Source organism: Mustela nigripes, chromosome 8, assembly GCF_022355385.1.
Source record: "Mustela nigripes isolate SB6536 chromosome 8, MUSNIG.SB6536, whole genome shotgun sequence".
Classification (NCBI taxonomy): domain Eukaryota; kingdom Metazoa; phylum Chordata; class Mammalia; order Carnivora; family Mustelidae; genus Mustela; species Mustela nigripes.
This window is the reverse complement of record NC_081564.1, coordinates 20547456-20562728: the sequence shown is the minus strand read 5'-3', so window position 1 is coordinate 20562728 and position 15273 is coordinate 20547456. Positions and strand designations below refer to the sequence as shown.

At 40.7% G+C, this 15273-nt stretch overlaps 1 protein-coding gene and 1 long non-coding RNA gene across 3 annotated transcripts in view; one reads left to right on the top strand and one right to left on the bottom strand.

Moving 5' to 3' along the window:
* LOC132023293 (uncharacterized) overlaps nt 1-1033 on the bottom strand; it is a 47135-nt gene extending 46102 nt beyond the window's left edge. The window contains exon 1 of the long non-coding RNA XR_009405917.1: nt 902-1033. This is a non-coding gene — a long non-coding RNA (uncharacterized LOC132023293). The remainder of the gene's footprint in view (nt 1-901) is intronic.
* A 140-nt stretch (nt 1034-1173) lies between these two features.
* The window catches only part of PITPNB (phosphatidylinositol transfer protein beta), a 63755-nt gene continuing 49655 nt past the window's right edge, over nt 1174-15273 (top strand). Inside the window, exons 1-3 of one of the 2 annotated variants that reach the window (XM_059408715.1) lie at nt 1174-1284; nt 6216-6246; nt 9042-9187. In XM_059408715.1, coding sequence (XP_059264698.1) covers nt 1265-1284; nt 6216-6246; nt 9042-9187 — 197 coding nt within the window. In that variant the 5' untranslated portion in view covers nt 1174-1264. The remainder of the gene's footprint in view (nt 1285-6215; nt 6247-9041; nt 9188-15273) is intronic. The other variant, XM_059408716.1, reaches the window with a different exon arrangement.

Sequence of the window (15273 nt, the reverse complement as noted above, 5' to 3'; positions counted from 1 at the left end):
CTTTACTATGGCCTAGTGACCTATTTAGTGGCAGCTTATCTCCCCCCCCCCCCCCCCTTTAAAAATGTTCTAGCCACACCGACCCTCTACCTGCCCCTCAAATACTCCGAACTTTTTCCAGGCTCAGGGGCCATCTCCCTCTAACTGGAGTGCCTCCCCCACCATCTTCACAGGCTGGGCTATTCCTAACCGTACACTCAACCTTCGCTTCCTGAGAGTCCTTGTCTTGATGACTCTACGTCCTGGGCAGTTACCCTGTTTCATCCATTTACGGAAGAGCGCTTCCCGCTACACCGAATCCTCTCTTACTGATTTGTTCCCCAGGGAGGTCAGAGACCGTGCGGATTTTGTTTTCAGATGTATCCCCAGTGTCTGGAACTGTGCGTGGCACAGAGTAAGCGAGGGACCCCCGGGTCACCACTCATCCGAAGGTCCTTTTTGGCTTTCAGGCAGGTTGCAGGCTGGGTGTGGGTAGGAGACTGTGATCGAGCGACCGCCCTCCCACCCAGCTCCCCTTCCTGGGTCTTCTGGGCGAGCACCCCTCGCCCTCACAGGGGACGTCGTCACCAGTGGCGGGTGCTCCTCCCGTCGAGCCACTGGATTCTGCGGTGGATTCCGGCGCTGGGCAGGTCGTGGGGCCACAGCTGCTGGCCCTAGCCAGGTGAGCAACGGTCACACGGCTGCACTCACGAGGCTGCCGGAATATGCACGTGAGCGAGCCAGGTAACCTTTTTCGGTCCCGCGGACTCCAACGGAGCCCGCGACGGGAGAACGCGGTGGCGTCAGCCTTCCCAACCCGAAGTGAAAGCTCAAGGAGAGGACCTCTTCTCAAAAGCGGTGGGAGAAAGTTTTACGCTGGTTACTAGGAAACGACTTCCAGAGAACCGACTGAAAAACTCACCAAAGAGCGTAGGTTCCTCACACGCCCCGGCAAAACTCGACCGAAAAGAAGAGCCGCAAAAGGAGGACTAGAGCGCGCGCGTCAAGTGCGCAGCGGCAGTAAAAGCTGCACCGCCCCCTCTTAGCCAGCCGCGCAGCCGCAATGGAAGCTCCGCGAGCCCAGGGTGGGGCGCGAACTAGGGCGGAGCTAACCCCTCGCGCGCGCTGACGCGACGAGTAGCGGCGGAAGGGTGTGGACGCGCAGGCGCCGCGGTAGTTCGGAGGGAATGAGGAGGCGGGGCCGCGCAGGCGCCGTGAGGGGCGGTAGCGGCGGCGGCGGCGGCGGTGGTGGTAGCGGCGGCAGCTGTGAGGGGGTTCCGGGAAGATGGTGCTGATTAAGGAATTGTGAGTGGGTCGGTGGGCGCGAGCGAGGCTACGCGACGGCGGTGGTGGGAGACTCACTGATTGAGAAGTGGTGGAAGCGGAATATTTTTAGAAAGGAGCGAGCCTCTGTCTGGCCGCTTCCTGCGCGCGCCCCCTCCCCCCGGCCCGTGCCCCCGGCCCACCGAGGGCCTCACCACGTCGCGTCCTCAGACCCTCTCCCCTGGCGTTGCCGTGGTAACACCACCGCCCACTCCCCTGGGGCGGAGGCTCCTGGGTCCCGGTCGGAGCGCGTGGCTCGGGAAGCCGAGGCCGGGAGTTTCCGCTGGGACCCGCCTTCTCCCCATATACCCCCACCCCCCACCTCCAGTCTTAGCCTGGGCCCACTCGCAGGCCCGTCGCTGGGGAACCGAGCCCGGGACCGAGTCGGAGCCCGAGGGTGGGGAGGCGCGGTGGGTCTGACAGTGATTTGTCGTGCGGGGTGGAGCCTACCTGTAGCCCGCGGAAGATGGACTTGCCAGGTGAAGACAGCCCCCGTGTCGCGACTCGAGGTGGGACGTAGGCGCCCTGAAGTTCAGACAGGAGCTGGGAGTTCGGAGAACTGCGCTCCCCAAGGCAGCGCAGTTGTCTTAATCGGGAGAGCCGTCTCTGCTTTGAGTCTCAGTTTTCACATCTTTAAGATGGGGTGACGCTGGGTTCCACCTACTTCACGAGGTTGAGGTCAGGAATTGTTAACACGTGGCCTGTCAGATGGAAGGACTTTCAGGTGCGTTGGACCGGCGGAGTGCTTTTACTGAAAGTTAGGCATTTCCCACCGGCAAGCACTGTAGCTATCACAGGAAATATGTTAGCCATGATTGTTGAGCTGTCACAGCTGACTCGTATCCTCAGCATCCTGTGGGCAACTAGGGATTTCGCGTATGGCCTGTTAGGTTTTTTCAAAAGCTGCTCTCACTTTAATTCTTAAACGTGCATTTTGGTTTAATTTAGTTATCTCAAGACGACTTATCTTTAGTGTTCTCAGGTTTCCTTTAGAAAGTCACTTCTGTCACTTCTCTGCTTAAAACTCTCCAAAGACCCCCCCCCCCCAGTCTCACTGTGAATAAAAAAGTCCTTACAGTAGCCCACGAGGTCTTAACGTTATTTTCTGTTCTGGTCTGATCGCATTTACTACCCTGCACATTCCCATGTCCGTTTCAAGCTCAAGCTTCCTAATAGTTCTTTCTTACTTCAGGAAAAAAGCTCAGTTCAAGGCCTTTCTGCTTGCTGTTCCCTCTGCCTGAAGTGCTCTCGCTATGCTGCCTCCTTCAGGTCTTTACTTAAGTATCACCTTCTTAGGGAGTCCCTCTTTGAAGACCTAATTGCAACCCCCACCGTTTGGTATTTGCCTTTCCTGCATTGTTGTCAGTAGCAATTATTACTGTCTAACATGCAATACAGTCACTTTTTTTTCTATTTTACCACATGTATTCTCTTGCTACATGCAAGCTCCATGATTTTGTCTCTTTTGCTCACTTCCATATTCCCAACTCTTAGAATAGTTCTTGGAGCATAGTAAGGGCTCAATAAGTACTTGTTAAGTTAATGAAAAATCACAACTTTAGTCAGTCACAGGGATCCTAAGAAAAGACACATTTTTGGATAAAGTTTATTTATAGTATTGAACTCTGGATAAAGCTTTTCTTCCAAGTACTTTATGCAATGTATCGTGAAAGTTTTATTTATTACTCTGACATCTTTGTAATGTAGGTAGGTGGCAGATATTAAGACAAATGGAGAAAACAAGACAGAAGGAAATTGACGTGGCCCAAGTCACATAGCAAGTGAGTTGCAGAACTGATCTTACATCATACATCTCGTCATTTTTATTAGAGTTATTTCCTCCCTTCTAAAATGTGAATTAAGTGTTCAATAGATCCCTTTGACAGTTAGGGAGGAGTATCAAGCTAACTCATGGAAAGCAGTTCCCACTGGGAATTTGCACAGTATGCTTTTTTGTGAAACCATTACTTTCATTATAAAAATTTAAATACGCCAAGGTAACACATGCTGAAATGTGCCCAAACGTAATTTTTTTTCCTAAACAGTTATAAATTACATTTCTTGATGTTCACGCTTCATGTGTGTCTCCCTAGACTTTTTTTTTCTCCTTTTAGACTTTTTAAAAGCAGAGTCTGTTTTTATTTTGTGTCTAGTACCAGTGTAGCATCTAGGCCAGCATACTGTAAGTGCTCAGTGTTGTTGAATGAAAAACAGAATTCTTCCTATTTGTGAGTCAACTTTCTAAAATCGTTTTTGGTCAGGAGCACTGAATAGGTCATTCCTATGTGAAGATGTTGGTAAACTGTAAAATACGTCGGCAAATGTTTATTGTCTTAAAAAATGTTATCTATTTTTGACATAAATAAATATGTTAGAAATGACTTTTCAGGGTGGGGAGTTCCCTTAAGTTGTTACTTAAGCAATAGATGAAGTTGCCATTAGTGTAGAGTCCTAGTTTTAAAGAACTAGTTGCTAGTTCCATTTGGAAAATTATTTTCCTGAGGGTTTTCAGAGAATTTTGAAAATTTTCAAATTGTTGTAAAAGATGAATGAGGCTTTCAGAAAAAGAGAAAATCAAACCCTGTCTATTCCTTTTACTTTTTGTAAGCAAATAGTGAAGAATTTGACTCATCATTCATCCAGAATGTCTTAATCAGTCACTTTGATTTTGTGAAATAAGTTTTGCTCTAAGTGTTGTTATATTAAAATAGGGATCTTCCCACTAGTGAGTAGTTGTTAAAATTACTCAACAGTGATTCTTTGGTTTTGTGAAAGTTCCAGGAAGTCTTTAACTCTTTCCTCTCTATTCCTTCCATTTCTTCTGCAGCCTGTCTTCTTGGTTCAGGCCTTTGTAAATCTTTGCCCGGCCTCCCCAAAGATGGTTTTTTCCCCGCACTCCTGCCTCTCAATGTTTTTTAAACAGCTACAGATGACTTCTTTAGATTAGCTATAGTTATGTCACTTCCCTTTTGGAACAACCTTCCTGGATCCCTTGTTGCCTAAAAATGTAATAGATTTCTTTTCATTGTATTCCAGGTCCTAAAAATATGTTCCCAACATGTATCTCTGTCTAGATCTTTCTTTATCTTTCAGAATATGCTCTCAAGGGGCACCTGGGTGGCTCAGTGGGTTAAAGCCTCTGCCTTCGGCTCAGGTCATGATCCCAGGGTTCTGGGTGGGTATAGGCTCTCTCCTCAGCAGGGAGCCTGCTTCCCCTTCTCTCTCTGCCTGCCTCTTCGCCTACTTGTGATATCTGTCTGTGAAATAAATAAATATTAAAAAAAAAAGTAAAGATTAAAAAAAAAGAATATGCTCTCAACCTATATCTTAGTCTGCCTCTTCCCCCCACCATACATACCCTCTTGGCCCCAGTTTATTTTCTGTTACTGAGACAGTGAGGCAAATCAGTGTGTATTCTGAGGAGACAGTTAATGCAAGGATTTTTTGTATAACAAGTTTAGTTTTGATGAGAATAGGAATTAGTCATAATGGTGTTTGAGAATGTTCTCGTCTTTAGGTGACAGTTATCAGAGAGACAGAGAGTGTTGAGTGACCCCAGATAGTATCAGGGGAGAGTAACAGGAGGCATGTTTTTTATACATGCTGGAGGTCAAGGTGATGTGAATACTCAGGCATAGATGTTTGAGGAGAATAGGGAGAGAGGTGTGGGTAGACGTGCAGCTGAAGAGAAGTTGGAATGAGGAAAAACTACTGGGAGTTTTCTATAAAATGAAAGTCAAGGTGACCGTTGTGGGATTTTTTTCTGTTTTCTTATAATAGAAAGTTAAAATGAAAATTTTACTTAACACTGCTATGGTACCCTAATAGTTAGTAGAGAAAAGTCTGAGAAAGACCAGGCCAAAAAAAGAAGTTACTGTCTTGGACACCAGCTATTATCATGAGATAATTGATAGGGATTTTCAGAGTTTATGCTGGAGATAAGTGAAGGTACTTCCCTATAAAAATCTGGTGATAAAGTGCAATATTCTTTTTTTTTTAATTTTTAATTTTTTATAAACATATAATATATTTTTATCCCCAGGGGTACAGGTCTGTGAATTGCCAGGTTTACACACTTCACAGCACTCAACAAATGTCCCCAACCTCACCCCCTCCTTCTCCCAACCCCCCTTCCCCCAGCAACCCTCAGTTTGTTTTGTGAGATTAAGAGTCAAAGTGCAATATTCTGATATAATTTACCATAATATTCTTTTTTTGGATTATATCTTCAGGGGCATTATGCCTCCATTTCAGTCCTTTTGTTGGTCTAGTAACAAACTCTTGGACAGAATCACACACCAGTCAACCTTACATTGTGTTTGCCCTGGAAGGGGTTCTGTTTCTAAGGTTCAAAGTATTTCCTTTGGTAAAGTCTTTTCTTGTTACATCTAAAGGAATTTTTACTTGTTTTTCTCTTAATAGAACTGAGGAATAATCGGGTACTGGGGAAAAATTTTTGGAAACATTCATTCATGAGATTCAAGACATACATTCTATGAGAAATAACATAAAAACAAAATGTGTAGTAGATAGATAGAGAATGAAACCATACTAAAAATTTCATGAGGGCAACCTGACCAGACATTCTAAAAATAATATTCAGTACCCTGTAATTTTCAGTGATGAGTTTACTCTTGTTCCTTTTCTCCTCACAAGAATCTCTGCAGCTGTGTTTTTGGGGTCCTGGTACAATGAGGTCACTAAATGGAAGTGATCATTGAGTCCCACAAGTGGTAGTTTTACTTCCCCAATTTAAAAATTCTTATTTAGAGTCCGAGGCATTGCAAAGACAATAACATCCTTTTATTACGCTATCATTGGATTTAAGCAAAAGTTCTTCTAAGTGTAGAGATCTGTGTTTTAAAGCCAAATATTTCATATGTGACATATTTTTTTTTCTTTTGTTGTTTTAGCCGTGTGGTTTTGCCATGTTCTGTTCAGGAGGTAAGTCTTCCTTTTTTCCTGTATTATTTTGCTGATATAGCTTATTTCAGTATGTTAATCTAAAGTAATGTTTTTGTTCTATTTCCTTACCTTGACATTCCAGTTTGTGTGACAAAATGAATTGTGGTATATTACAGATAATTCATTGTAAATGAATTCTGATACACTGCCTTGTTTTGGAAAGCTCTAAAGACTGTGGTTTCATTTTCTGCCAGTTCAGAAATTCTGGCTATAGTATCCCAGAGAAAGGAGGTTCCAGCCTTAAGGCTAAGTAACTTGCAGCTTAGAGAAAATTTTCACTGTTGGATATTTTAAACATTTGTCTTTAAGCCAAAATTTGCTTTCCTGTAATGTTTGTTGTTTACAATTCCTTCCATTTGTGCAGTGGGAAATAAGCCTGTTCTGTCTGGCATATGGTAGCCCATCAGGTTTTCTCCTGGCCATTATCTCTGCTCCCCTCAAGTTCTTTTGTTCCATCTTCTCTGCATGAGGTCACAGGGTTAAACATTCGCAGCATGGTCATTTGGCCTAGTATAACATGACCTCTAGATTTCCTTACCAGCTGGTGTCACTACTTCTTGCGTTGTAGTTGTTGCTCTTAACTAACTGCAAACAGTATTCCAGATGTGGTTTGACCACCATGTAACTGTGAGAGATTATTGTCCCCCTTGATCTACACATAATAGAGAAATATGCTACCTGTTCAGAACTTGCATGTCCTTCAGTTGTAGCTATTTGTGGTAGAGCCAGGAAGAGGATAAAAGCAGAGAAACTGAGATATATGTAGCAAACCCCACAAAGCCCGCTGGGTTGTTCAATAACTTGCACGCAGTTTGCACTTGCTCAGTTATCTCGTTTTCCTGGAGCTGACAGTAGATTAGAAGCAGTGATTTGGAAGCGGAACAAAACAAACTGATAACCTAAGAAGAGACAGCTGACAGTAAAACAAAAACAAAGTAAAATGCAGGAACTAAAAATGAATAGCTCTCTGGCACAGCCTAAAGTAGACTTGAACTTAGCTGTATATAATCTCAGTAGTGCCCGAGGTTTCCCCATATTTAAACAGTCAAGACAAACCAGGCACCCCTGTGCTTTGCTTGGGCAATTGATTGTTTGAACTTGAATGTAGAAATTGACATTCGTTTTTGTTAATTTTTTTTCTTTTGTTTCAGTTAGTTGGATTAACTTGTCGAAATCTTTCCGAGTCTTGGTGTTGTCACTGAAAATAAGCTCAGTTTTTTCTTCTTTTCAGGCTTACTAACTATGCCTTCTGTCTCTATTTGAATTAGTCTTAAAAATGAGAATGACAGGCTACTGGCATGTCACAAAATAGCAGTTCATTAATAACTTTTTTGGATACTGTTGTTTAGTTGTTTCTTTGTAAAGTTCTGTTACTCTGTTTCTGACCGAGATTAAATTTACCTTTTGATTGAGACATTTTAATTATACTTTAAAAATATGACAGTGTTGAAAAGTACATTTTAAAGGACTTAAGGATTGTAGCATTATTGGATTAACCTGATATTATATCACAAAAACCAAAGAAATACACCCTCTCTGCTGTCTAAAATCCCTACAGAAATTATTTCTGTTGCTTTTAAGAAATGTGTTTGGTTCACCCTTCTAAACCCAAACTGAGTGATTGAGTTAGTGTGTATTTAAATTAACCTTCAAGATAATGTCATATTCTCATGGATTTTCTAGATATAAATATTTACTGAGCTTACAACTACTCCTATTTTTTGTCTCACATAAAATGTTCATTTTGAATGATTAGTTTTTAGAGCTTTTCTTTGAAAATGTGCTTTAAAACAAAAACATTTCTTCAGACTGTCCTTGCCGGGAGGAAGAAACTTAGCTAAATTTCAAGAGATTGGAGACAGTGCCATGGTTGAGTCACTAGAACAAATTAGAACATGAAAACTTTGCTTTTTATTATTTGTTGGAACTGTTAGCAGCTCCAGATTGGCACAGAACAATACTGCCCACTCACAGGTATTGGTTCAGGTTATTGAGAACGCTGGTTCACTTTAAAATGAAATAGAAACCACTATCAGCAATTTCTTGCCTTTTATAGTAATTCTTGTGTATTTGTAATACTTTAAAAACAGTTTCTGTTTACTGGAGAACTTTACAATTAACAGTTTGGATCCTGGATACCCAGTACTGCTTCTTTTGAGGCGGAGAAGGGTGAAATTGGGCATGTCAGGCATAAGTCATGGGAAAAAAGATCCCAGAGCTCTACTGAAATTTGGACTGTAATAGTTCTTTATATTTTCAGGCTTTTTTAAAATTATACTTTATATACTTTCTCTTTATCATTGATGATGGTATTCTGGTCGCTCAGCTTTCTTAATTAGCAGAGTAACAATTATATTCCTTCATGCTCCCCCCCCCCCCCCCCCCGCCGCATTCTGTAAAATTAAATGAGATAGAATAGATCTGGAAGTGCTTTGGAAAAAACAAATGTATGCTATACAAGAAGTTGGGCCAAGCATCAAGATGTTTTCTTGATAAGTGAATAGGACATATAAGGGCACCCGAGAGTATTTGTAACTAGCAGTTTTCCCAAATCATGGAAATCTCATAAAATATAGTTTCTTGAGGTTGTATGATCATCTAATCTTTAATCTTCCTAAGCATATTAATTTTTAATTTGAATCATATTTTCATATGGAACAGACATGCTGAATGGTTTGGATAAGCTTTTTTATATCATATGTGGTAAGATTTTAGCATAGGAATTTTCTGCAGGTACTATTGGCTTAATGAAATTCTGTGCTCTGAAATTCCAGTATCAGGTTGGGCAGCTTTACTCTGTTGCAGAAGCTAGTAAGAATGAAACTGGTGGTGGAGAAGGAATTGAAGTCTTAAAAAATGAACCTTATGAGAAGGATGGAGAAAAGGGACAGTATACACACAAAATCTATCACCTAAAGAGGTAAGCTGATTGTTCACATCAGATGCTTAGTCATTCTATTGAAGACGATGCTTTAATTCTTTAGCTTATTTATTGAGTGGGTAATTCCCTAACTTCCTGGGCTGTATGCTAAGATACTTTTTAAATTTTACTCTGACAATATGTTGCATTTTAATTTTTTGAGAGACCTCCCCATTGATTGTTTTTAAATTATAAAAGTGATATAATTGTTTATAAAAAAAATTCAAACAACAGGGAAGGTTATAAAATAAAAACTTAGTACCGCCTCTTGCCATCACATATGCATAACCTCAGGGAGAACCACTAGTAACAGTTCCTCCTTCTGGATCTTTTTCTATAGATATCCAAATAAGTTTTTAAAAATAAACATACAGAGAGCTGTATCACTTGCGTTATTTTTTGTTTTCTATGGCAAATGGGATCCTATCATACATATGCTTCTGCAGTTGGCTTTATTTTTCATGGAGTGACACATTGTGAACACCCTGCGGTGTTATTTAATGTCCATGTCCTTGTTTTGAAGGCTGAGTGACCTTTCTTGCTGTGAACAAAGCATAGGTGATGTAACCATTCTCTAAATGATAAGTCAATTTAGGTGTTTTAGGTATTTTCCTTTTTGCATGTTACAAATAGTATTTTTGCGAACATGGTTGCACATGCCTTAGGTTACTGTTTCTCTAGGAGAAATGTATAAAAGTGAATTTTGCTGCTTATTTAAAATTTTGATATTACTCCCAGATTGCCTTCAAAGAGTTTGGTAGTGTTCATTTTCTGTATTTTTCTCCACTTGTTTATTTACCAATCTGATATGCAGAAGTAGTCTCTTGTTCAAATTTGCATGCTTTACTAGTGAAGTTGAATGTATTTTCCTATTAGTAGATCATTTGAATTTCTTGTGCAACTTGACTGTTGAAATCTTCCATTCATTTTTTTTTTTTATCTCTTTGGTTTATAGAAGTTCTCCTGAGTTTGTCACAAATATTTTTTGAAAAATACTTTATTTATCTCAGAGAAAGTGAGTGAGTGGGAGGAGGGATGGGGTGGGGGGGAGAAAGAGGATCTCAAGCAGATTCAAGCAGATTCTGTGCTGAGCTTGGAGCCTGACATGGAGCTTGATCCTACAACACTGACATCTTGACTTAAGCCACCCAGATACCCCTAGCTAGCATAAATATTTTAGAATAGAATATGCATGCCAGTATTTGTCCAAGGGCAAAAGATCAGTAATGTTTTTTAAGAGTCTATTTAGTCAGTGGTCCCCCTAATTTACTAAAAGTAGGAGGGATCGGGACATCTAGGTGGCTCAGTCAGTTAAGTGTGTGCCTTTGGCTCAGGTCATGATCTCAGAGTCCTGGGATTGAGTCCTGCTTTGGATTCCCTGCTCTGAGGGGAGTCTGCTTCTTCCTCTCCCTTTGCCCATCCCCCTCTGCTCATGCTCCTGTGTTTGCTCTCCTTCTCTCTGACAAATAAATAAAATTTTTTAAAAAGTAGGAGAAATCTTTGGTCTTTTCTTGGCTTTACTTCTTCATAATGCAATGAGTAACACTCATTTTTGTAGATTTTTTTTTTTTTTTTTTGTAGCGCTCCTTAAAGTTATAGGTGAGTTGTGTGATAATCAGTCTTTTCTGTTTTATCAGTGTAAAACCATCGCTTGGTTTATACTGACACATGAATATAAAGTAGGTTATCACTTTATAGAATCTTAAATTTTATTTATTTATTTTTTTCTCCTAGAATGCAGTGTTTCTTTGTTTCTGATGCAGGTTTGAATGAAGGCAGTAATTCTTATCAATCAATTATCCATAGAGACTGTCTTATTTAGTCCTGTTAATTTGTTAGTCCCCTAAGTATATCTAAAAAAAAAAATGTGTTATTTGGAGAAAAGTGTGGCATTCTAGATAGTGTGATCTATAGAGTATTTATAGTATTGAATTTGTTTATGTATACTTAGTTTTATTTTTTAGTATTTTACATTTACTCATTAATTGGATTTTACCAACACATAAAACATTTTCATTGTAAGCATTTAACTTTTTGGGGGGATTCTAAAATTAACCAGAAAGTTCAATATATAAAACTTTCTGTTGGTGTATGATGTCCATATGTGAATAATCATGAAATAGATTCAAAATACCCTCCATTTAAAAACTGAGAGTTGGGGCGCCTGGGTGGCTCAGTGGGTTAGGCCTCTGCCTTCGGCTCAGGTCATGATCCCAGGACCCTGAGATCGAGCCCCACATCGGGCTCTCTGCTCAGCAGGGAGCCTGCTTCCCTCTCTCTCTCTCTCTGCATGCTTCTCCATCTACTTGTGATTTCTCTCTGTCAAATAAATAAATAAAATCTCAAAAAAAAAAACAAAAAACAAAACCTGAGAGTTGGAAATTGAAGAAATGTTTGATGTGTCATTACATGGAAAAGATGAATTGCTTAATATGTACATAAATATAAATATGCACTGCCTTACATGTATTTTTAAAAAACTAATCAGAGAAAGGCCTAGAAAGAGATTCATTAAAATGTTAATAGTTTTTCTCTTGGTGGTGGGATTATGGGTGATTTAGATTTTTTTTTTACTTTTCTGTATTTTTAATTAGAAAAACGATAAATATTTTGAGGCATCTGATTCAGATGACATTCTAGCCATAAATAATTTCTTAATTTGAAGAGGGCTATATAAATACGGTTAGTTCAAGAGATGTTACTATTCTGAAGAGCGTATTTGGGGACAAGGTTCAGAATTCCTCTCAGGCTTTTAATAGATTAAATAAAGGAAAACCATGGCTCTCTGGAGGCCAGCCTCCCAGTGCTCTCTTGGCTTCTTCATTCCTAGAAGGAACTGAAGTTATTCCCAGTATCCTTTGGTTTTACCCTGTCATGCACTCATTTACTCCTCATTACTCCTATTGAAAAATAGGGGATATGCCTGTTGTACCTAAGAGGATACCAAAATGCATGTTTGCCCAAAGTCACACAGCTAGTAAGTGGCAGAATGGTAACTGTAATCTGGATTCTCTGGGTTCTAATGCCGTGCTCTTTTGGTCACAGTTAGGCAGTCCCAACTCCCTGACAATAAGCATGTGAACAAAGGATCTGATGAGCACAGGTGTCCCATGAGAAGGAGGGGAGGGGATCTGATTGGATGGGAAGGGGTGTTTGATGCCCATAGAAGGCTGGCTTTGTCACACAAAGAAAGATGGCAGCTGGGGACAGAGCGTGGAGAGGCCTGAGACAGGAAAGGAATAAAGGAAAGAGGATGGCATTAATGGATCTCATTCACTGTGGTGGGTAGTAGCCTCTCTGACAGTGGTGAAGAACAGCCAAAAACCTGTCCGGTAGTGCAAACAAAACCAGGACCAACTGTTGCTGTAGTCTGGGGGAGGGAGCAGTTACAGCGCAAGGCAGTCACATGTCCACATGCTCAAAGGCATCTGTTTTGTGCTGAAGGCCCAATAGCCATGGGGTAACTAGATTATGGAAGGGTAAACAATCATTTAGCAGTGAGTGCTGAGGCCTTCACTGTGCCATAGGGAAGATAGCAGTCATGACATAGGGCTGGCTGTATAGCCTGTCAGACCTCAGTATCCTGCAAGCGCATCCTGCAAGTTCAGCATGCGGTAGACCTCCCCACAGTTCCTAGAAAGTTTTAGAGCTCTCTTCCTGAGGAAGTTAAGTTTGTGTCCTGTAATATAGATTTCCTTTTTCAGCATGTGCTCCTTGGGTAACTTCTAGTGCTGTGTGCACTATCACTGTATAGCAGCAATAGAATTGCAGACTTGACTGGCTAAATCTGTTGCCCGAAGCCACCCACACTTTATTGTATGTTTGAAATACTTTAAATTCTGAGATCCACTCTACCCAGTGGAATCAACATCTCTGGATTCTCTGGCCAGTATGCTTTCCCATTTTGGCAAAACACTTCTTGGTGTAAGATACACACACTTCATCTTAACCAGAAGATTGAGAAACATCTTGGAAAGGTATTAAGAAAAAGACCATAATTTAGTGACCATTGACCCCCCCGCCCCCCTTGAATCTCAAATAATAATCTTAGAGGATAATGAGATTCTCTCCATATCCTTTGATAATTTACAATAAGTAGTTGCCCATGGTAATTCTAAGCAGAGGATCTAGTCCTTATTGTGTTCTTACTATGTGCTGGTTACTGTACATGCTGTAGGTCGGAGCTCAGTGATTCCCCATAGCAGCCGTTTCTAGTGAGGAAATGAAGGTCCAGAAAGGTGTAAGTAACTGGCCTCTCTGTCACAGCTGTTGGTAGCAAACATGGGCAATGAACCCAGGCAGGCATTGTGACTCTAGAACTTGCCCTCTTAATCGTTTTGCTCTACTGCTGAGCCCTGTGGGAGGGTTAGAATATTTTCCATTTTCTAAAATGAATGCTAAAGAGGTTTGCAGAGAAATTCTTCCAAGGCAATAGTTTTCACTGATTCCCATGTTCCCATAGTCTTTAAAGTCTCATCTTCCAGAATAAATTTAAGTTTAATAAGCTACTCGAGATTATCCATGTCGCTCCAGTTGTTATATCTGTCTAGAATAAAAACTATTAGCTCTTAGCAAGCATGACTCTTCATTGTCTTCTAGAAGTGCCCTGTTCAGCCCCTAAGGTTCTTTTCTTCTTATGATGTGAGATTGCCCGTAACCTGTTTCCTGAGCATAGCTCAGCTCTGTCCTGTTTAGAAGCATTCCTAGACTACTTTTATTCTTCCCTAAACTTCATCACTTTTTGTCACATCTACTCATTTTAACACCTGATCATGTGTACTTCATGTCTGTATATTTGTCTTATACCCTATTTACCATAAAAGTTTGAGTATGTTTCTTTATGATGTTCAGTATACACTTAATAGTGGATGGTGGGGAGAGAGGACAGACTGTCCGGCAAAAAAATTTGAAGCAAGGCAAGGAAATGTGTTGCAACCTTTGAGATGGTTATTTCGGTGAAAAACTTGTAGCTCTCCTGAGACTTTGTAGGAAGGAATACACTGACCTCTCCTTTTGTTGTTTTTTCTCCCTTCTTGGGGAAAATTAGCTTTACTGTTTTATTCTTTATAAGCATTATATCTTCACGATCTCCAGTCAGTCCTGAATGACAGAGAAGTCATAAAACCATTCCCCTGAATGGTCTTGTTCCCCAAAGACTGAAACAGCAGAGGTTTAATTGAAAATCATTTAAAAATTTCATGTAGTTCCAGTTAAGAGCTCATTTTTGTAAGCAAAAGAGTCATTTGCCAGGAACTAAAGTTACATTCATGTTTAAAAATGAGAAGTTTAGGGGCGCCTGGGTGGCTCAGTGGGTTAAAGCCTCTGCTTTCGGCTCAGGTCATGATCCCAGGGTCCTGGGATCGAGCCCCGCATCGGGCTCTCTGCTCCGCGAGAAGCCTGCTTCCTCCTCTCTCTGCCTGCCTCTCTGCTTACCTGTGATTTCTCTCTGTCAAAAAAAAAAAAAAAAAAATCTTTAAAAATGAGAAGTTTAAATCACCTGAGAATGCAAAGATTGATTATATCTGATGATTCACAACAGAGCATCTTTGCATAAGTATACATAAGAAATTAATAAATACCAGCCCAATATAGTAATTCATTCTTAAGTCGAGAATTAGTCACCAATGGAAAGGTTTTTCTTTGTGTGTAGTTTTAAGTCTTCAGTTTTGCACAGTTCAGAGTTTTCTAAATAGTGACCCTTTTCCAGGGGAATATCAGAAATACTTCTGTAATGCATTGTTTCCTTCTTATGGTATGTTTCTCATTGGTACTCTGTTTCGTTATGTGGAAAACACTTCTTTCCTTCTCTCTTTTTGTTATTTCTCCAAAACTTTAAAGTCTTGTTTTATCTTCTGAAAGTTAGCCAATTTGTGTCTGGTTATTTACTCCTTTCCTACAAATCAGGATTTGAAGTCATTTTGTAATTTTTTCTGTTGTTCTACCCATCTTTTCCATCTCCATACCCATCACATTAATGCAGGTTACCATTATCTCTTTCTTTTGAGCTTTTCCACTTGTTTCCAGACTGATCTCTTGCCACCCATTCTTTTGACTCTTATAAATGTGTACGAGTTTCTGTGTAGACA